This window comes from Salarias fasciatus, chromosome 5, assembly GCF_902148845.1.
Source record: "Salarias fasciatus chromosome 5, fSalaFa1.1, whole genome shotgun sequence".
Classification (NCBI taxonomy): Eukaryota; Metazoa; Chordata; class Actinopteri; order Blenniiformes; family Blenniidae; genus Salarias; species Salarias fasciatus.
The window spans coordinates 32,414,272-32,436,760 of record NC_043749.1 but is presented as its reverse complement, the minus strand read 5'-3'; the positions used below and the strand labels follow the sequence as shown (position 1 = coordinate 32,436,760).

The 22,489-nt window shown below is 51.6% G+C and overlaps 1 protein-coding gene across 1 annotated transcript in view; it reads left to right on the top strand.

The window, feature by feature from the left end:
- mmp24 (matrix metallopeptidase 24) overlaps window positions 1–22,235 on the top strand; it is a 28,463-nt gene extending 6,228 nt beyond the window's left edge. Inside the window, exons 2-10 of the mRNA XM_030092575.1 lie at window positions 2,874–3,022; window positions 3,111–3,227; window positions 9,537–9,636; window positions 11,073–11,277; window positions 11,993–12,154; window positions 17,061–17,269; window positions 20,463–20,601; window positions 20,994–21,260; window positions 21,874–22,235. Of these exons, the coding sequence (XP_029948435.1) occupies window positions 2,946–3,022; window positions 3,111–3,227; window positions 9,537–9,636; window positions 11,073–11,277; window positions 11,993–12,154; window positions 17,061–17,269; window positions 20,463–20,601; window positions 20,994–21,260; window positions 21,874–22,226 (1,629 nt within the window). The 5' untranslated portion in view covers window positions 2,874–2,945 and the 3' untranslated portion in view covers window positions 22,227–22,235. The remainder of the gene's footprint in view (window positions 1–2,873; window positions 3,023–3,110; window positions 3,228–9,536; window positions 9,637–11,072; window positions 11,278–11,992; window positions 12,155–17,060; window positions 17,270–20,462; window positions 20,602–20,993; window positions 21,261–21,873) is intronic.
- Window positions 22,236–22,489: the final 254 nt, after the last annotated feature.

Below are 22,489 nucleotides of genomic sequence, written 5' to 3'. Positions count from 1 at the left end.
GACGGTGTTCTCAAGCTGCAGAGTGAAAACCAGCAGAATCAGAAGACGAGAGACGATCCCACCGATTCCGAGTCTAAAGCCTTATTCTCCCATCAGCTGCTTCCTCTCTCTTCTTATCTCTCTTCCTCGTCTCTCTTCCTCTCTCTCTTCCTCGTCTCTCTTCCTATCTCTCTTCCTCGTCTCTCTTCCTCTCTCTCTTCCTCGTCTCTCTTCCTCTCTCTTCCTCTCTTCCTATCTCTCTTCCTCGTCTCTCTTCCTCTCTCTCTTCCTCGTCTCTCTTCCTCTCTCTTCCTCTCTTCCTATCTCTCTTCCTCGTCTCTCTTCCTATCTCTCTTCCTCGTCTCTCTTCCTTGTCTCTCTTCCTCTCTCTCTTCCTCTCTCTCTTCCTCGTCTTTCTTCGTCTCTCTTCCTCTCTCTCTTCCTATCTCTCTTCCTCATCTCTCTTCCTCGTCTCTCTTCCTCTCTCTCTTCCTCATCTCTCTTCCTCGTCTCTCTTCCTCTCTCTCTTCCTCATCTCTCTTCCTCGTCTCTCTTCCTCTCTCTCTTCCTCATCTCTCTTCCTCGTCTCTCTTCCTCTCTCTCTTCCTCATCTCTCTTCCTCGTCTCTCTTCCTCTCTCTCTTCCTCATCTCTCTTCCTCGTCTCTCTTCCTCTCTCTCTTCCTCATCTCTCTTCCTCGTCTCTCTTCCTCGTCTCTCTTCCTCTCTCTCTTCCTCGTCTCTCTTCCTCGTCTCTCTTCCTCTCTCTCTTCCTCATCTCTCTTCCTCATCTCTCTTCCTCGTCTCTCTTCCTCTCTCTCTTCCTCATCTCTCTTCCTCGTCTCTCTTCCTCTCTCTCTTCCTCATCTCTCTTCCTCATCTCTCTTCCTCGTCTCTCTTCCTCTCTCTCTTCCTCATCTCTCTTCCTCGTCTCTCTTCCTCTCTCTCTTCCTATCTCTCTTCCTCGTCTCTCTTCCTCTCGCTCTTCCTCATCTCTCTTCCTCGTCTCTCTTCCTCGTCTCTCTTCCTCTCTCTCTTCCTCGTCTCTCTTCCTCTCTCTCTTCCTCATCTCTCTTCCTCATCTCTCTTCCTCGTCTCTCTTCCTCTCTCTCTTCCTCATCTCTCTTCCTCGTCTCTCTTCCTCTCTCTCTTCTTCGTCTCTCTTCCTCGTCTTTCTTCCTCGTCTCTCTTCCTCGTCTCTCTTCCTCGTCTCTCTTCCTCGTCTCTCTTCCTTGTCTCTCTTCCTCTCTCTCTTCCTCTCTCGTTTCTGCCGCTTTTCTTTCTCCTCATCGTTCACAGTCCGGCCGGCGGAACGGGAACTGAGTCCCGGCAGAGTAGTGGAACGTGGAGGAACGTTCTGTCGCGTGACACTCCTCCATTTAAACTCGTCCATTTACACTCCTCCGTTCACACTCCTGCATTTACACTCCTCTGTCACACTCCTCCGTTCACACCACAGCGGCGAGCACACATCTGAAAACAGCTGTTCCGACTCTGTATCCATGGAAACGGGAGGAAAACTGTGCTCCTGGTTCTCCAACAAAAGCGCCAACTAGTGGAACAACTCGCTAACTGCATAGTTTCTGCTGTTTCCATGGAAACAGACGTAGTTTTTTTTAAATGTAAAAGCAAAACTTTAATGAAATGAAAACGTAGAAACAGACAGAAGCTTCAGACTTCACAGAAGAAACATTCAGCGAAGCAAATAAAGTGAAACACTGACAGCAGGACGGAGTTCTGCTGGTTCCATGGTCTGGTTCTCAGATGTTCTGAAGCTGCTTCAGCACCGCGGATAAGTCTGGGTCCGGCCCGGGTGTTCTGGATCTGAAGCTCTGGGTCCGGCCCGGGTGTTCTGGATCTGAAGCTCTGGGTCTGACCCGGGTGTTCTGGATCTGAAGCTCTGGGTCTGACCCGGGTGTTCTGGATCTGAAGCTCTGGTTCTGACCCGGGTGTTCTGGATCTGAAGCTCTGGGTCCGGCCCGGGTGTTCTGGATCTGAAGCTCTGGGTCTGACCCGGGTGTTCTGGATCTGAAGCTCTGGGTCCGGCCCGGGTGTTCTGGATCTGAAGCTCTGGGTCCGGCCCGGGTGTTCTGGATCTGAAGCTCTGGGTCTGACCCGGGTGTTCTGGATCTGAAGCTCTGGGTCTGGCCCGGGTGTTCTGGATCTGAAGCTCTGGGTCCGGCCCGGGTGTTCTGGATCTGAAGCTCTGGGTCTGACCCGGGTGTTCTGGATCTGAAGCTCTGGGTCTGACCCGGGTGTTCTGGATCTGAAGCTCTGGGTCCGGCCCGGGTGTTCTGGATCTGAAGCTCTGGGTCTGACCCGGGTGTTCTGGATCTGAAGCTCTGGTTCTGACCCGGGTGTTCTGGATCTGAAGCTCTGGGTCCGGCCCGGGTGTTCTGGATCTGAAGCTCTGGGTCTGACCCGGGTGTTCTGGATCTGAAGCTCTGGGTCCGGCCCGGGTGTTCTGGATCTGAAGCTCTGGGTCCGGCCCGGGTGTTCTGGATCTGAAGCTCTGGGTCTGACCCGGGTGTTCTGGATCTGAAGCTCTGGGTCCGGCCCGGGTGTTCTGGATCTGAAGCTCTGGGTCTGGCCCGGGTGTTCTGGATCTGAAGCTCTGGGTCTGGCCCGGGTGTTCTGGATCTGAAGCTCTGGGTCCGGCCCGGGTGTTCTGGATCTGAAGCTCTGGGTCTGACCCGGGTGTTCTGGATCTGAAGCTCTGGGTCTGGCCCGGGTGTTCTGGATCTGAAGCTCTGGGTCCGGCCCGGGTGTTCTGGATCTGAAGCTCTGGGTCTGACCCGGGTGTTCTGGATCTGAAGCTCTGGTTCTGACCCGGGTGTCGGGTGTTCCTGGTTCTGACGCTCCGGTTCCGACCCGCTCGCTGCTCTCCTCTCTGCAGACCTGGCTGAAGAGCTACGGCTACCTGCTGCCTCACCACGTTGGCTCGTGGGACCTGCGGCAGGAGCGGGCCATGCAGGCGGCCGTCGCCGCCATGCAGCGCTTCTACGGCATCCCGGTGACCGGGGTCCTGGACCAGACCACCATCGAGTGAGTCCCGCTCCGGAGCCGCCGCGGTGGCAGCCAACGCCACGCCTTCACGGCCCGCTGAGTGTGTGTGTGTGTGTGTGTGTGTCAGGTGGATGCGGAGGCCTCGCTGCGGCGTCCCGGACCATCCTCACAGCAGCCGGCGGCAGAGGAACAAACGCTACGCCCTGACGGGACAGAAGTGGAGGGACAAGAAGATCACCTACAGGTAGCAGAGACAGCAGCGGGACGGGACACTGTCCCTCTCTCCCTCTCTCTCTCTCTCTCTCTTCCCAGCTGAGCTCTCTAATGTGGCTGTAATGCAGATTACGTTTTTCCTTTGGGACCCTGAACACATCACGGCTCTGCTGCTTCCTTCCATCCTCCTCCTCTCTCTCTGTCTTTCTTTCTCTCTGTCAAATCCAGTGTTTTCTGTTTTTTTGTAGCTTTTAACGTTTTCATATTTTCATTTAAGCTTTTTTCTGACACTCCTACTCAGTCTGTGGTGATTTAGATTTTTTTAATGGTCTTTTGCTCGTTTCTCGCCCGTTCCGGACGTTTCTTCAGCTGTTTTTGTGTCTTGCCATCTGATCAGTTCTTTCTTTGAGTGCTTGCTGTCCTCTATTGATTTTGGTGTTGGATGTCTTCGTCTTCGCCCCTCCTCCGCCCCGCTCTACAGTTTATGGGCCTGTAATGTAAATTCCGATGGTCCCGGGGGAGCCTGAATGCACCGCGGCTCCCACAGTGAGCCCGGGATCTGAGGATCCAGACGGGTTTGGCTCTGCTGCAGCTGACTGGGCAGAATCAGGCTGCATCTCAGCGTCTCTCAGCGTCTCCGGCTCGCCGCGGTGCGTCCCTGTCCAGCCGTCCCTGTCCAGCCGTCCCCGTCTGGACGTCCCCGTCAGACGGTCCTCGGCTCACCCCGGACTCCTGTCAGGGAGGCACACTGCTGCGTTTCATCCTCCGGTCTGTTCTCGGGAATCCGGACCAATTCCAGGCTCTGATAGAAAATGGAACCTTTTAACTCAGGAAATTTAAATTTTTGAAACATGTTTCATTTCAGACCTCATTTGGTCAAATTTACGATGAGACGAGCGGGATGTTTTCACACCTCTGGCAGAATTTGGAAGCCCCGCCTCCTTCCTGAAGCTACTTCCTGTTTGGGAGGAGCTTATTGGAATACTTCCACCAGATTCTGATGTTAAAGTGTCCAGACGCCAAACAGCTCAGGGTTCAGGCCTGAAATGAGAGCAAAAGAGCTGCAGAGGTCAAAGGTCACGGCAGGGTTCTTCAGGACTGTTGGGGCTGCCTTGGTGTCGTCCGAGCCGTCACACACACTTCATGTTCAACTAACACACTTTACTGCGTTTACAGAACCGTCCTGAGAGCGACGCCTGATGGCAGGAAGCTCACTCTCCAGTTTGAGTTTGGTCCGTTTATCCTGGAATAAGCAGTTTAACTCCTCCCCCTGACTGAGCCCCCACCGTGTGTGTGTGTGTGTGTGTGTGTGTGTGTGTGTGTGTGTGTGTGTGGGCGTGGCCAGACCAGGAAGCAGACTCAGACACGGCTGTTCTGCGGAGGCTCCTCAGAGCCTCTTTCAGTCTAACGAACAAACTGAAATACTACGTTTTTGGGCTTCTGAGACTGAAATGACGGGACTGAGAAACAGCATCATATGGAACCTTTAATTTTTCTTCCTTTATGTTCATACTTCATAATCATCATAAATACAATTTAAACATTGGAAAAGGAATCATCATAATTTAGTGATACACCGTATCGGCCCGAATCTAAGACCACTCTGATTATAAGACCACTATTTTTTAAACATTATTTTGTGAAAAGAAAAATATGTTGAAGACAATAAGGTTCCTCATAAAATAACTTTTTATTGTACAATTATTCTAAACCCAAAAACTCACAGCAGAGATAACATTTCACATGATTTGAGATAAAAAAAATTATTACTGCAGTATTAAATAAACAATATATTCTCTTTCTCAAAATAAGCAACAATTAAGCACCTCAAAGGTTCAATAACTGCATTAATGATGTAAATAACTTTATAACCATCAAATTCAAGTTCCGTTCAGCTTCATGAACATTAATAATTCAGCCTCCTGAATGTTGGGTTTTTATTTTTATTTTATTTAACCTTTATTTAACCAGGTAGGTCCCATTGAGATTAAAAACCTCTTTTTCAAGGGAGCCCTGGGGGTCACAAAATAATAAGTTACAAAAATAATAAGTTACAAAAATAATAAGTTACAAGTTCAGTCTGGCCTGTAGAGAACAGTTCTTCAGAGAGAAAGCAGCAGGTTTCAGCTGCTCTGAGCTTTTATTACTTTCTCCTGATGGCTGTAAAACTGAAACCAACCAGACAAACAGAAGTGAACAAACACACAAGATGCTTCACAACACACATCACTGTCTGAAATCTGTTGGGTTTCTCTGTAAAGTGTCTAGAAACAACCATGTTGTCATTAGCACTTCATAAATAAAGTTGAATTGAAGCTGAACTGAATTCAAAACAAAACAAGTCAGTGTTTAAAATCAAAGCTGCTAGCTCAATGCTAACTATTAATGGAAACGCCATTGACATGCTAACGGAATTAGCATCTGCGTTGAAACTTCAAAACAAACGGACAAACTCACAAGTATCAGTTTCCCCTTCATCCTGAACATCAGCTAAGTATACTCGAGTACTGACAGGCAGGTATTCTGGATGCTGTTTGAAATGAAGCTTAGAAGAACCAGCAGCAGCCACACTGCTCAGTCTTCTTCTCTCACTGCTGCAGGCTGACTCTCTGTCCAGCTCACTAGCTCCCCCTAACGGGGGGCGGAGCCACTGCATGGAGCAGAGGCAGGACAGCTCCCCGGGACTCTGGCTCCATCCAGTCCTCCATCAGAGCACCACCCCGTTTTTGAGAATACCGTTCCTGGAATAAAATATCAACTTATATTCGGGCCAATAAGGTAATACATAAATGCAGACAAACATACTGATTTATTGACTGATTTGCAACAGAACAGGAACACACTCTTACAGCAGTATGAGCACACAAATCTGAATTTGAAAAAAAAGACTATTATTTTTAAAACAATCAGGAGTTGAGTTTTTAATGCGCAGAAACGTATCGGTGGACAAATAGGATGAGTTTAAAAGCAAAAACTTGCTCCGTAAAAAAACAAAAATCACCCGAGACGCATCAACTTCCTTCTGGTTAGCAGGTCAGAGTCCCTGGCAACCAGCATAGCAACCAGCCTAACAACCAGCCTAACAACCAGCATAGCAACTAGCATAGCAACAAGCCTAAAAGCCAGCATAGCAACCAGCCTAACAACCAGCATAGCAACCAGCCTAACAACCAGCATAGCAACCAGCATAGCAACTAGCATAGCAACAAGCCTAAAAGCCAGCATAGCAACCAGCCTAACAACCAGCATAGCAACCAGCCTAACAACCAGCATAGCAACCAGCCTAACAACCAGCCTAACAACCAGCATAGCAACTAGCATAGCAACAAGCCTAAAAGTCAGCATAGCAACCAGCCTAACAATCAGCCTAGCAACCAGCATAGCAACCAGCCTAACAACATCCCTAACCACCAGCATGGCAACCAGCATAGCAACTAGCATAGCAACAAGCCTAAAAGCCAGCATAGCAACCAGCCTAACAACATCCCTAACTACCAGCATGGCAACCAGCATAGCAACTAGCATAGCAACAAGCCTAAAAGCCAGCATAGCAACCAGCCTAACAACATCCCTAACCACCAGCATGGCAACCAGCATAGCAACTAGCATAGCAACAAGCCTAAAAGCCAGCATAGCAACCAGCCTAACAACATCCCTAACCACCAGCCTAACCACCAGTGGAGCGGCAGCTCCTGAGAGCTCTGACGTCGTGGATTCTACGTAGATAAAGAAAGAAGCACTGAGTAAATTACAACACGGACTTTTTTCCTTTCTAGAGTTTTGATTGGGAAAAATCTTTGTTTCAGAAAATGTTTAAAGATTTTGTTTTAAAAACCTGAAGAACTGAAAAACCTAAAAAAAAACCCTGAATTCATTATTTGATGCAGAGGAACAGAAATGTAACTGTCTTTTAAAAGTAACTGATACTTCAGGGTGTCTGTTTCCACGACGACAGAGCAACGGCGTTCTGAACAGCTCCGTGTTTTGGCTTGAATGGTTGTCATGGAAACGGGACCTGGGAGACTGCTGGGGGTGGCTACAGGAGCAAACACGTGGACAACGGCCCTGTCAGAGGCCGCCAGCAGAGAGACGGGGACGCTCTGCTAGAACAACACACACACTCTCCCATATTGAGTGCATGCGTGTGTGTGTGTGTATATGTGTATGTGTGTGCGTGTGCGTGTGTGTGAGTGCACCATCTGTGTGTTTTGGCCTCATGTCACCTGGCGATCCTCATCGTCATGATGTTACGCACCATTAACTCAAATCAGACAACTGCTGCCTACTGTCTGCCACACACACACACGTGCACACACACACACACACATGCGCGCACACACAGGTTTGTATTTCTATCCTTGTGAGGACACTCAGTGACATAATGCATTTACTAGCCCCTGACCCTGACCCAGACCCTGATCCAGACCCAGACCCAGACCCAGACCCAGACCCAGACCCTGACCCAGACCCAGACCCAGACCCTGACCCAGACCCTGACCCAGACCGTGACCCTGACCCAGACCGTGACCCTGACCCAGACCCAGACCCAGACCGTGACCCTGACCCAGACCCAGACCCAGACCCTGACCCTGACCCAGACCGTGACCCAGACCCTGACCCAGACCCAGACCCAGACCCAGACCGTGACCCTGACCCTGACCCTGACCCAGACTCAGACCCAGACCCTGACCCAGACCCAGACCCAGACCCTGACCCAGACCCTGACCCTGACCCAGACCCAGACCCAGACCGTGACCCAGACCGTGACCCAGACCCAGACCCTGACCCAGACCGTGACCCTGACCCAGACCGTGACCCAGACCCAGACCCAGACCCAGACCCTGACCCAGACCCTGACCCAGACCCAGACCCTGACCCAGACCCTGACCCAGACCGTGACCCTGACCCAGACCCAGACCCAGACCGTGACCCTGACCCTGACCACCACTCAGCCAAACCCTAAAGAAACAACATGGTCAAGAAAACACTGTTTCCCTCATTAGGACCGGAAGAAGGTCCTACAAGGCACATCGAGCAGGTTTTCCTATCCTTGTGGGGACATTTGGCCCCCACAAGGATAGAAAAATGCATATAAACACACACACACACACACACACACACACACACACACACACACACACACACACACACACACACACACACACACACACACACACACACACACACACACACACACACTGGGTTTCACTGTGGACTGGTGCTGTTCCAGCTCAGGACCCGCCAGTTTGAGATGTTTCAGTAATGAAACTGATTTCTGTCCAATTAACTCTTCCTCCTCCTCCTCTTCCTCCTCACCTTCCTCCTCCTCCTCTTCCTCCTCCTCTTCCTCCTCCTCCTCCAGACAGTTGTCAGGGTGTCTTCTCCTTTTTAAACTTGACCATCTTTCCTCAGACCTGATCCTGTTTCAATCCAGGTTTAATCCTGGTCTGGTGCTGGTCTGGTCCTGGTCTGGTCCTGGTCTCTTCCTGGTCTCTTCCTGGTCTGGTCCTGGTCTGGTCCTGGTCTCTTCCTGGTCTGGTCCTGGTCTGGTCCTGGTCTCTTCCTGGTCTGGTCCTGGTCTGGTCCTGGTCTGGTCCTGGTCTGGTCCTGGTCTGGTCCTGGTCTGGTCCTGGTCTGGTGTTGGTCTCTTCCTGGTCTGGTCCTGGTCTGGTCCTGGTCTGGTCCTGGTCTCTTCCTGGTCTGGTGCTGGTCTGGTCCTGGTCTCTTCCTGGTCTCTTCCTGGTCTGGTCCTGGTCTGGTCCTGGTCTCTTCCTGGTCTGGTCCTGGTCTGGTCCTGGTCTCTTCCTGGTCTGGTGCTGGTCTCTTCCTGGTCTCTTCCTGGTCTCTTCCTGGTCTGGTCCTGGTCTGGTCCTGGTCTCTTCCTGGTCTGGTCCTGGTCTGGTCCTGGTCTGGTGCTGGTCTGGTCCTGGTCTCTTCCTGGTCTCTTCCTGGTCTGGTCCTGGTCTGGTCCTGGTCTGGTCCTGGTCTGGTGCTGGTCTGGTCCTGGTCTCTTCCTGGTCTGGTCCTGGTCTGGTCCTGGTCTGGTGCTGGTCTGGTCCTGGTCTCTTCCTGGTCTCTTCCTGGTCTGGTCCTGGTCTGGTCCTGGTCTCTTCCTGGTCTGGTCCTGGTCTGGTCCTGGTCTGGTCCTGGTCTCTCGTCTCCTGATTTCCTCCAGATCGTCGTCTCTTTCTGACCCGTCCTTCCTCAGCGCCACAGCAGGAGTCTCAGGGTGCCGGTTAGAATCCCGCGTGTTGCTGAAGTGCCTTGGTGCAGTGGAGCAAATGGACCTCTGACCTCTGACCCCTGACCTCTGACCTCTGGTTTCTCTTCCCTCCTGCAGCATCTCTAACTTCACGCCGAAGGTGGGAGAGAAGGACACGCAGCGCGCCATCGGCCGGGCCTTCGCCGTGTGGCAGGCCGTCACGCCGCTCAGCTTCCAGGTCAGGGTGGGCGTGTCCTCCTCCGGCCAATCACACATCAGCACCCGGCCGACACAATCACTCAGAAATGACAAATGATTAATCGCAGCTCTGACCGCAGTTAATCGAGATTAACTCAAACTCTTCAGTTTAGCAGAAGGAATCCCCTCGTCTCAGAGCTTCAGGAGCACAAGCACTGAGGTGGGATTTGAACCATCCACCATATTAAAGTCCGAGTAAAGCAAAGTCAGCCATGTTCTTCTAAACACCTTAAATAGTCATAAATGTGTTTCTTTACCACATATAAAAGCCATTCCTCCATTAATGATTTCATTTTGGAGGTAGACTTCAGACTGTTTCCAGAGCTTCTGTGTTCAGGATTTAATGGGCGGGTCAGAGATCAGGGCTGCGTTACGTAACGGGGCCCTCATTAGCATAAACCCGCCCCGGATGCTGAAGCGATGTAAATACATCTAGCATTAGCATCGGTGGCCTGTCACCTCCACGCCGCTCTGCATCGTCCCTGGGGCCACAGTGTGCAGGGTCACCACGCCGTTAGCTAAATAAACCCACGAGGCGGCGGCGACTCTGGACGCACGCCGGGCCCTTCCCACGGATCTCCCCAGCTGCGGACCCGCCCCCCCCCCATCCCGGCGGGTCGACTCGGCTGGCGCCTAGCGGCTGGCTAACTGGCGCGGAGCGGGGGAATCCCACTGTTTAACTAAAACCAATAAATGAGGATTCTGGGAGACCGGAGGAACGAGGCTGAGCTCCTCAGCATCTGACTGAGTCAGCTGTGGCTCTGATGGCTCACATCGGTCGGGCTGGGTCCGTCTCATGAGGCTGTTAGCGCTAGCTTCCATTGTCATTGTCGATGTCACTGTCACAGTCACACGGAGGCGTGTGGGCGTGGCTCCAGGCTTCCAGCTGACACGCCCCCAGCGTGTCACAGCAGAGAGAAGAGCTGGTTTTTCCATGATTTTCAGACCTTATTTTATATACTTAGCAATTGGGCTCAGTGGCTAGTGACACATGTTTCTGCAGCGTGACAAACTCAGAACACACATTTATTTCTGCTTTACTTGGACTTTAAAGTTGAGTTGCTCAAGGGAAGGCCAGGCCCGGGTTCTGTCTGGGATTAGAACCGTGCAGAACATCGACGCAGGAGCATTTGAAGCTTCAGATGAAGAATGTCATCAGTTTCCTCTCTGCTCTCTGAGCCGATTAATTCAGCCCTGAATTAATTAATCCTGATTAATGTGATTAAAATGGCGGCGCTGCTGGGAGTCGACCTGGTCCCACACCAGGAACTTCATCTTCAGAACCGACGGTTTGGCCTGGAATCGAGATTAACTGCGGAAATGATGCGATTAATCCTGATCTTAGGAAATGAATCCTCTGGCAGTCAAACGTCCTGAAAACAGCTGACTGCGCCAACCTGTTCTCCGCCTCTCCAGGAGGTCCCGTACTCGGAGATGAAGAGCGAGGGCCGCGAGGCCGACATCATGATCTTCTTCGCTTCCGGTTTCCACGGCGACAGCTCCCCGTTCGACGGCGAGGGTGGCTTCCTGGCGCACGCCTACTTCCCCGGCGCCGGCATCGGCGGCGACACCCACTTCGACTCCGACGAGCCGTGGACGCTCGGGAACGCCAACCACGACGGTGAGTCCGGCGGCGGCGGAGTCCCGGTTCGATTCCCGGAGTCCTGCTGAGAACTGCTGCTGTGGCGTTCCCGATCGCTGAGCAGAGGAACGTTCCGCCTCCGTCACCCAGAACGCCACGTTTCGCGTTTCCCTTGAAGTAGTTGCCATGGAAACGAGGGCTGTTTACACTTTGCTCCGGGGCCTGTCGTGTGGAGTTTGCATGTTCCCCGTGTGAGCGTCGGTTCCCTCCAGGTTCTCCGGCCTCCCGCGGTCCAAACACAAGCCTGTCAGGTTCACCGGGGCTCTGACCTCTGTCCAGGTGGACTCCGCCCACAGCTGGGACTGGCTCCGCCCCCGACCTGAGCAGGACCAAGGGCGTAGCGGCTACAAGCTAGCAGAGCATAGCCGCTACAAGCTAGCAGAGCGTAGCGGCTACAAGCTAGTAGAGAGTAATGGCTACAAGCTACCAGAGCGTAGCGGCTACAAGCTAGCAGAGCGTAGCGGCTACAAGCTAGCAGAGCGTAGCGGCTACAAGCTACCAGAGCGTAGCGGCTACAAGCTAGCAGAGCATAGCGGCTACAAGCTAGCAAAGCTAAGCGGCTACAAGCTAGCAGAGCGTAGCGGCTACAAGCTAGCAAAGCATAGTGGCTATAAGCTAGCAGAGCGTAGCGGTGCTCCGGGTCCATGTCCCCTGTGTGTCTCTGTCTCACCCTCCATGTCCTCCTGCTTCACAGGGAACGACCTGTTCCTGGTAGCGGTCCACGAGTTGGGCCACGCCCTGGGCCTGGAGCACTCCAACGACCCGAGCGCCATCATGGCGCCGTTCTACCAGTACATGGACACGACCAGCTTCACGCTGCCGCTGGACGACCTGCAGGGCATCCAGAAGATCTACGGTGAGGAGGGGGAGGGGCACGGGGCGGCGGGGCGGCGGCGTCCCAGAGTGAAGCGCCACCGCACCGCACCGCCAACACAACGACACGCCAAGACGCTGCAGCCGGGAAGAAAGAAAACATCACATGAATAAAAAGAAGGAATTTTAAAAAACAACTCAGCTCCTGACTCCAGAAACTCCAAACCTGAGCAGGTTTTTAAAACTGGTTCTGAGTGAAAATGTCTCCTTTGTCTTGGTTACCTCCGCCAGGAGGTTCTGTCACGTCAGTCTGTTGGGTTGTTGGTTTTTTGGTTTGTTAGCAAGATTATGGAAAAAGTAATGGACGGATTGCAATGAAACTTGGTGGAAAGGTGGGTCTTGGGCTAACTTAGAATCCATTAAACTTTGGTGAAGATCCGGATCACCGTCTGGATCCAGGAGTTTTTTAAAGGATTCTATATCATTGAGCAATAGAGAGTCTTTCACATGGTTGGGCAGGCCCGCCGACAGGGGGCGACAAACGCCTGGTTCACAGGACGCGCCGCTTCCGACGCGGAAGTGGAAGCGCCGCGCACCGACGGTCAGATCGGCGCCCCATTAACCTCTCTGACGGTTCATACAGGAGGGTGGCGGCTCGCCGTGGACCGCCGGCTGTACAGCTGGACAGAGCAGATCGCACCGCACAGGAAGTCGGGAACGGAAAATACGAGAGAATCCGGTCCATTTTCAAATTAAAATGATGTAAAATAACATAAATTATGTTGCTTTTCGGTTTTCCTTTTCAGACACACACACACACACACACACACACACACACACACACACACACACACACACACACACACACACAGGGCGAGAGGGCAAGAGAGAGAGGCACCGCTCGCCGCAGCGCTCGGCTCCGATCACAACGTGGTTTGATCATATCTGCTGTTCTTCTGGTTGTTGGTGACCGATCTGAGCGGCGGCGGAGGGCTGCCTCTCTGAGAGCCAGATTCTAGTTTAAGATGAATCCACTGAAACTTATGTTTCAGAAAGACAGAAAGTCTCTGAAATCAAGACAACTTTCACTTCTTCTATTCGCATATGTTTTTTTCAAGATTCAAAGATTCAAAGATTCAAGATTCAAAAATATTTATTGTACCCTGAGGTAAATTCAGTTTACAGTGAGTGAGTCTTCCCATTTTATAACACACCTAAAAACAACACAAGACAAGACAAAGTGACGACAGCGCTACAGCTGAAACCAAGGAGACAGCCCAATAAAACCATCAATAATCAATAAATAATAAAAATGGCTGAAAATATGTCGGACCCCGCTAGATAAGGAAGCGCCATCCATGAGATTAAGATGAGAGAAGCCATTCAAAAGGTGACTGTGTTAGTTATATTTCAGTTCCTCTCATTTGTTTAGAGCACGGATTGCTGCTGGTACAGAGCTGCTTTCATAACGTTCAGTTTTACAGGCGGTTCCCTGAACCTCCGACCTGACGGGAGCGGCTGAAATTCACCGTTCAGAGGGTGGAGTCGTCTCTTACAACAGAGTTTGCTCCCTCTGTAACTGTTTGCTGTACAGGAATTGTGGGTGAAGCTGAGACTCTCCAGTCAGCTTGCTGGACCATTTAACGATTTGGTGTAAACAGTTCTTGTTTTTTAAGGACACATTTCCAAACCATGAAACAAGACAAAAGGATAAAACCGATTCGATAAAAGCACAATAAAACAGGATCAACATCGTCCTATCAATGTTGAAAATGGACAGTTTTCTCAGACAAAACAGGCGCTGGCGTCCTTTTCACACACAGCTTCACAGTTTGCTTCAAATTTCAGTTCATTGTCGATGATGGTTCCGAGATATTTGTGTGTTTTAACACACTCCACTATCTGACCCTTTAAAACCGTGGCCTCTGGATTGGGAGGCCTGTTTTTCCGAAAGTCGATGATCATGTCTTTTGTTTTGGAGATATTCATCTCAAGGAAAGATTTACTGCACCAATCCAGAAAATCATCAACCACCGGGCCATGGCTCGTCTCGTTGTTTTTCAACCGGCTGACAATAACTGTGTCATCTGCAAACTTTCTCGTAGTTCTGTCCTCTCTGCTGCTGCGGCACATGTGTGTATACAGAATGAACAGGAGAGGAGAAACACACATCCTGTGGGGATCCAGTGGAGGATGTAACTGATCCCAGACAGTTCCATTCACTCTCACTTTCTGTGTCCTGTCAGTTAAAAAGTTCAGAATCCAGCCCACAAGACTGTGACTTCTGTTAAAATGGTCTAAAAGCCCTGAGCAGCTTTTTTTTAAACTGGTTTTGAGGGAAAAAGTCTCGTTTCTAGTGCTGGCCAACAATTACATTTCTTAATCTCGCATTATGCACAGTATACAATAATGAATTCAGAAGTACTCTGTAGTGATGCCCCCCCCCCCCCCCCCCCCCCCCCCCGCCGGGACACGGACTTTTGTTTTTGCAAGAATTTTGTAAGAAGCATAATTTTACAATAATAATTTTACAATTCATCAAATTTGATTTATAATTTAAAAAACCAATTCTTTACCGAGATTGCCACCCCCGACCCCCCCAACACACACACACACACACACACACACCAGCAAGAGCAGAGCAGATGAAAAACAGTTCATTCTGAGCGCTCATGGCGTGGGGGCGTTAACGCCTGATGAAAATATTTGTCGGCTTTAAGGGAGCAGTGCGTTAATAACGCGTTAATAACGCGTTAATAACGCGTTAATAACGCATTAATAACGCGTTAATAACGCGTTAATAATGCGTTCACGTGCCCAGCCCTACTCATATTCACTTGATTTGAGATAAATTCACTTAAAAATAATGTTTCATCGAGATAAAAAGACTCGACTTAATAAATTTCTCCTGAATCAAGACGATTTTCACTTCTACTAGTGGATATTTTAAACATATTTCAAAGTAGAAGCATCTTTATTTAAAAAAAAATAGAACCGGGTTCCTCTGCCTTCCACGATCCTGGGGAACACCCAGTCTCTCCGGAATAAGATGGACCAACTTCAGGGAGACGTCCGCTTTCTGAAGGATTTTAAAGACTGTGGGATTCTGACGCTCACAGAATCGTGGCTTACTGAACATGACGGGATGAAGACCTGCTGATTGACGGCTTCGGTGTGCCGCTTCGTCTGGATAGAGACGCAGAGGTAACAGGGAAATCACCGGGAGGCGGAGTCTGTCTCTGTGTAAATCAGCGTTACTGTCATCCGAAATCCGTGACTGTACATTTTCAATCAGTCTCTAAAGAGGCAGCATGTGCCAAGAGTCTGGAAGGATGCTGTTGTCATCCCTGCTCCAAAAACCTCGAGGTTTGGATTTTTCACAGCGTGAAAATGAACGAAACACAAACAAGAAAACAAACAAAAAACAAACAACAGAACCGTGTGGAACCAGGAGCCTGGAGATGATCAGACCTGATGAAAAAGATCAAATCTTTAAAATAACGTTAACTCGGAATTGGTTTATTAATTCTGTTCCTGGTCTGGGTGTTTTGATGGGAAAGCAGAGGACTGGCTGCTCTCTGTGCAGCGTTCTGATTGGACGGTTCAGCCGCGACGTTCTGCCGTCTCCAGGAAGTGAACAGAGTTTCTCTTTCTTTCTGGATTAACTTCTGAATCGTCCGCGCTCTTCTGCTCCCGTCCATCCGTCCTTTCCGTTAAACAAACCGTCTTTGTACGAGTCGGACCGCTGGCCGCCATCTTGGCATATTGCGTCATCACGACGGAGCAGAACCAGCAGAATGAGGCTTTATTCAGATTATAGAGGAATGAAAAGTCCCATGAGACCAGAGTGAGACTGGAAAAGACTCAAAACGTCCACTGAAAGACTGGAAGACAGAAAGACAGAAAGCTAGGCTGAATCCCTTTTCCCCCGTCGCCCCCCCCCCCCCCCCCCCCCCCCCCCCTCGGCCCCACCCCTCCGTTTTGTGTGTTCACGTGGAGGGGGAGGGGCGTCCCGATTGTCATCATGACGGAGGGGGAGGGGGAGGGGGGGGGGAGGGGGGAGCTGGTCACCCGTCCAAACAGAGATTCTCCCGAGGCTCACTCTAAACGGAGGGGTATGATGCAGTGGCGGCCAGTGGCGAGGGGCGCCGGCGGGAGCGCTTGTTTTGGCCACCTACACCGTGAGTTGCGGGCGGGGTTAGTTCACTTCCGCATTGGCGGGAGCGCTCGTTTCCACACCCGCGCATTCCAGGCGCATTCCGAACACAACAGACAGACGATTATTTTCAATGAACTGGTTTCTTCAACACCGCCTGCCTGGAATGCGCGGGTGGGAAACGAGCGCTCCCGCCAATGCTGAAATGAACTAATGCCGCGCGACACTCGTGGTGTAGGCGGAAAAAACAAGCGCTCCCGCCACCGCCCCTCGCCACCAGCCGCCACTGGAAAGCCTTGAAAGATCGGCAAGATGGCGGCGTCCGCAACGAAAGAAGTTCATCAATGTCAGTATTTTCTCAATAAAGTTTTAAAATGTAAGAAAAACATTCTTCTTCGGCAAACAATTGTCGCATCTGCTGCGTCATCGGCAGCGGCGACTACTGATGACGTACGCGACTGTCGAAGGGGTGTTCCAATTCGGAGGGGTTTACTTTTGGCCCTCCCCCTTAGCACTCCGTTTCAAAGGGGGAGGGCTAGAAAGAGAAATGGGACTGGGCCTTAAAGACTGACTGAAAGACCAAAAGACTGAGAGTCCGAAAGACAGAAAGACAAGAAGACTGACAGACTGAAAGACAGACAGAACTCCAACGATGCAGGAAATCCATGACGAGAAGCAAAACGATCAAACCCACTCGGAGACGGGACGTCCTGAAACTGCTGATTGGAGGAAGGTTGAGACTGAAAAGACGTTGAGACACAGACCAGGACCCTGACGTGTCCCCGTCCCCCAGGAATCCCCACCGCCATGCTGGAGCCCACCCGTCCGCTGCCCACCCTGCCGTCCCGGAGGACGCACCCCGACCGCAAGCCGGACCGCCACGCCCGGCCCGCCCGGCCCCCCGGCGACCGGCCCGCCCTGCCCGGCAACGGCAAGCCCAACATCTGCGACGGCAACTTCAACACGGTGGCCGTCTTCCGGAGGGAGATGTTCGTCTTCAAGGTGGGTCCGGGACGGGCCCGAGTCTTCAGACCCGCCTCTGTGGGACCGGAGACACCTTCTGTGTCTTCAGAGCGGATTTCTGTCTCTTGGACACAGAATCCGGACCCCGGGTCTCGGGGTACGTGGCTATAGCTGGTCTGGGGCGGGGAGCCGCCGTGGGGGCCAGTTCTGGGTCTGCTCATGGTTCTCTGCCTGAGTGGGGGGGGGTCGGCTCTTGGAGCCCTGGACCCTCGGCTCTGCCCCCCTGGCCGGTTGGCTCCTGCTGGTCTTAATCCCCTGGGGCTCGGTGGTCTAGTCTCAGTGTTCTGCTCTCAGTGTTCTGGTCTCAGTGTTCTGGGTCTCGGTGTTCTGGGTCTCAGTGTTCTGGGTCTCAGTGTTCTGGTCTCAGTGTTCTGGGTCTTGGTGTTTTGGTCTCAGTATTCTGGGTCTCAGTGTTCTGGTCTCAGTGTTCTGGGTCTCAGTGTTCTGGTCTCAGTGTTCTGGGTCTCAGTGTTCTGGTCTCAGTGTTCTGGTCTCAGTGATCAGGGGTCTTACCTATAAAACTCTGCAGGACACTCTGACAGTAGCGGTGTGTGGGAAACCAACGCAAACTTCTGTCCGCAAAAAAAAACTCGGAGCTAAAAACCTGTCCGCAGCTCAGCTGTTCACAATTTCCAAATAATGGATCCCAATCCTGCTGGTCGACCCCGCCCACAATCCCCCCAACTCCGCCCCCTGGCACCATATATGGTGTGCAGATGAACTCATGAATGAAATGTGGGTACAGTAGAGGGCGCGGCGCAGAGCGCCGTTACCTGCAGGAAGGACGGTAAACGACCCAGGAAGCGACTCTTCAGGAGACAGAGACCCGAACCCTCATGGTGAGGAGGACAGCCGGGCTGCCGTCCTCTCTGGAGGACACAGCAGTGGAGGGACAGACGGAGACACTGAGTGGAGCAGGACCAGAGCCATCGGGACTCTACTGCTGGAGGGAGGGAAAGTGTCCGACTTGAAGGAGAGTCGTCAGAATTCAGAGTCTCAACATGGCAGAAACACCTTAAAAAAAAACTTAACATAAAAAACTGTAGTGGAAATTGGTTTCACAACATGACTGAGCGTCCAGACTTCATCAGAATGGTTTTGCCTCTTGAGTGAACACGGTTTTAAAGCTATAGTGCGTAACTTCGGTCGCCCTCTAGCGGAATTCTGCGTTCTTACAACAATAAAGCGGCGCTTCCACATGACGTACGCCGAACGTCCAGGCTTTTTTTTGGTGGTAGGACCCACTTCAGGACTCTTTCTCGGCCGTTTCTTTGGATTCTCTGCCATGTGGCGTCCTCGCTCTGCCTCGCTCTGCCTGTTGCTATGACACCCTCCCGTCCTCCCCCTCCCTTCTTGTTGCGTAATTTCCTGTACACCCGTGCAGGAATGTCGCCGGTCGACACGCAAAGCAAGAATTACATACGAGGGGGGACCCAAAAGTTTCCGGACTGATTCTATTAATAAAAAACTACAATGAAGTTCCGACTTTGGCCGCTACATGTCGCTCCAGGATAACCTCATGCATAACTGTGCCAGGTTTGGTCTTCCCCCGTGAAGCGGTCAGCTGACAGTCATTGTTTATGTTGACAGAGTTACACCCCGCTCTTCGATTTTTCAAGATGGCGGATACCCACTGATAGGCGCTCTGTCAAAACATTTAGTTTTTTATTGGGAAAACAGCGGCAGAAACACTCACCATGTTGCAGACATTCTTTAAGAAGGATTCTTAGGGTGTCTGAGTGGTTTGGGCCCTTTAAGAGTAATCAGATTACATCATGAAGACCAGGCACGCAGAGGACAACAATCCACTTCCAGAACAGAGGAAACGTCACAAAAACTGAAGAAGACGTCCTGGTAGGTCCACGCAGGACTTTTGATGACATTGCAGAACTGATGGGAGTATTGTAGAGATCCAGACAGATGATCCTCAGGCGGTTATTAGAAGCAGGGAGACGAAGGCACCCGGAAATGGCCGTATCATAGCAGACAGCAGACCACAGGACGCCCCGTTACGCACAGAAATAGCACCAAATGTTGTGCGTAAAGCATATTTTTTGACTAAAACCGTGACCAGCCAGCCTCCCCACCGCCATATTCCCCTGATCTGGCCCCGGGCGACGGCTTTTTGTTGTCAAAGATGAAACTGGAGCGGCAGCGGAAAGGTAAGACAGGCATACGGGGGGGGGGGGGGGGGGGGGGGGGGGGGGGGGAAATCGAACTTCTATCTTATCGGCACAGTTACGCGCGGCCATGGCGACTCTTCTGAACAGTGAAAATCTCGGGTGCAGCGTTGTATTCAAGCCAAAGGAGAGTATTTTGAAGGTGACAGTTTCAAATAATTGCGAAGATTAAAAAATAAAAAGTTATAACTACAGTCCGGGAACTTTTGGGTCCCCCCTCATATATTGAAAAATCCCGCGAGTTGTTAGAGGAGCCGATCGGCTTAATCTGCATTTTGTCGTCTCCTCTCGCAGTGGCCTGGCTAAAACGGACATTCACAGACATTTAAAGTTACGCACTACAGCTTTCATGCGCTGCAGCACACAGAGGCTGTGGACCCGGGACGATTCGGGGTTCAGACGTCAGACATGGCCATGGCTACGTAGCAAACATTTTTTTTGTGTCAATTTGCCGTTTAATTGAGAACAATTTGAAGTGTGTATCATGAGAAGAATTATGTCATTAGTGACAGTGGGTGTTTGTAGTGCAGAGACAAAGACATCGTAGTGTTTTTATTCCGTGATGTCTGATTGCTCCCTTTGAACTATTGATTTTGTGTTTATTGTAGAAGATGTAGAAGCTGAGGATACAGGAAGGAAACATTCCAAAGCCTCTGAACGTGACTTCCTCAAAGTGTCTCCCCTCGTTTCCTTCTCCTGTTTCGTCTCCACGTAGTTTCTCTGAATTGTGCGGTCCTGTACGGCAGCTACTTTGTTGGCAGTGAGGACTGCAAAGTCCCACGCATTTGTTCCCTGCGATAGGTTTTTATAGGTACCAGCTTTGGCGCAGAGCAGCCGCTGCGCAAAGTTTGGGGCTCGTTTTGTACAGCGAGCTTCATAGGTAAGAACCCTGGTCTCAGTGTTCTGGGTCTCGGTGTTCTGTATCTCTGTGTTCTGGTCTTGGTGTTCTGGTCTTGGTGTTCTGGTCTGATGTGTGGCTGCTTGTGTTGCAGGACCGCTGGTTCTGGCGCCTCAGGAACAACCAGGTCCAGGAGGGCTACCCGATGCAGATCGACCAGTTCTGGAAGGGTCTGCCGCCGCGGATCGACGCCGCCTACGAGAGGTCGGACGGGAAGTTCGTCTTCTTCAAAGGTAAAATAATAATAATAATAATAATAAATATTATCACTACTAGTATTACTATTATAATTAAGCATAATAATAATAATAATAATAATAATAATAATAATAATAATAATAATAATAATTATTATTATTATTATTATTATTATTATCATCATCAATTTTAATGCTGGAACAATGCCGACAGAACACTCAACTTCTGAGTCCGGTTAGCATTAGCCTTAGCCTTAGCCTTAGCATTAGCATTAACATTAGCACCCTCCCCTTCACAGCAGCAGGCTCCATCTTTTAACCCAGTGAATGCTAACCTTCACTTCACCGTGGAGCTAGCATCAGCCGGGTCTCTGCGGGTCTGAGGGATGGGGTCCTGACCAGACGGTCCGTGTGTGTCCCGGTTCCAGGCGATAAGTTCTGGGTGTTCCGGGAGGTGGCGGCCGAGCCGGGCTTCCCCCGCGGCGTGGCGGAGCTGGGCGGCGGCCTGCCACGGGACGGCGTGGACGCGGCGCTGCGCTGGGAGCCCGTCGGGAAGACCTACTTCTTCAAGGGGGACCAGTACTGGCGCTACAACGAGGACAAGCGCACGGCCGACCCCGGGTACCCCAAACCCATCACGGTCTGGAAGGGCGTCCCGGAAGCCCCGCAGGGGGCCTTCATCAGCCGGGAGGGCTGTAAGTCCTGTTCAGTTCTCTCTTTGGTTCTGCAGCAGAACGTCCAGCTGGTTGGTTCTGGACTGGTTCTGGACCAGTTCTGGACTGGTTTCTATCTTCAGGGTTTAACTTGTTTAAAAGTGATTTGAGGCTGAATTCTTAGATGTTTTGAAATATTTACAGCGTTTTTTCAGTAAAACAGAAAAACTGAACATCGTTTCATTTTCTTCACTGAGCAGCAGCTGAACTGGACTCTAAAGACCAGGTTCCCTGCAGGTAGAACCTGGCAGAGCAGGATTTCATGTCCTTTCGACCGGAACATGTTTTTATGAGCAGACATTCGGGTCAGAAAAGGAGGAACCGGGATCATATTCAGGTTTTTAAAAACCAGAATCTGAGCATGTTGGGTTCTGCAGGTGTTTCATGGCTGCGAGCAGCCGGGGGCTGAGAATGTTCCGGTTCAGAGAGTCACTGTGATGGAGACGGACCGACGGTCCTGGTCTGGTTTGGTTCTCTCTGGTTCCTCACTGGTTCTATCTGGTTCGATCCAGGTTCTTGCTTCCTGTCCGGTTCCGTGCTTTTCCAGAAAACATTTCCTCAGATCTGTGTCGTGTCTCTGTCTCTGCCTCCTCAGTCTACACCTACTTCTACAAGGGGACGGACTACTGGAAGTTCGACAACCAGAAGCTGACGGTGGAGCCCGGCTACCCCAAGTCCATCCTGCGGGACTGGATGGGCTGCGAGCGGCCCGATGCCGAGCGGGCGGGCGGGAAGCGCCGGCCGCCGCCGGACGACGTGGACATCATGGTGGCCATCGACGACGTCCCCGCCCCGGTGGACGCCATCGCCGTGGTGATCCCCTGCGTGCTGGCACTCTGCGTCCTGGTGCTGGTCTACACCGTCTTCCAGTTCAAGAGCAAAGCCGTGCAGCCGGGCAGCCTGCCGCCGACGCACTGCTACAAGTACCCGGTGCAGGAGTGGGTATGACGGGCAGGGCGGGGGCGGGGCGGGGGTCAGGGACAGGGGAGGGGCTAGGGGCAGGGGAGGGGTCAGGGGGCGGGGTCAGGGGGCGGGGTCAGGGGCGGGGGGCGGGGGCGGCGGACTGGGGGTGTGCGCTGGTGCTGGTCGTGCAGTAGATGTAGAGTTGATGTAGAGTGAAACCCGCCCCTGAGATCCGAACCGGCAACCTCTGCTCCACTCAGTGAAAACACAAAGAGCTGGACGCCTCTGTCTGCTGCGGCGCCGAGAGA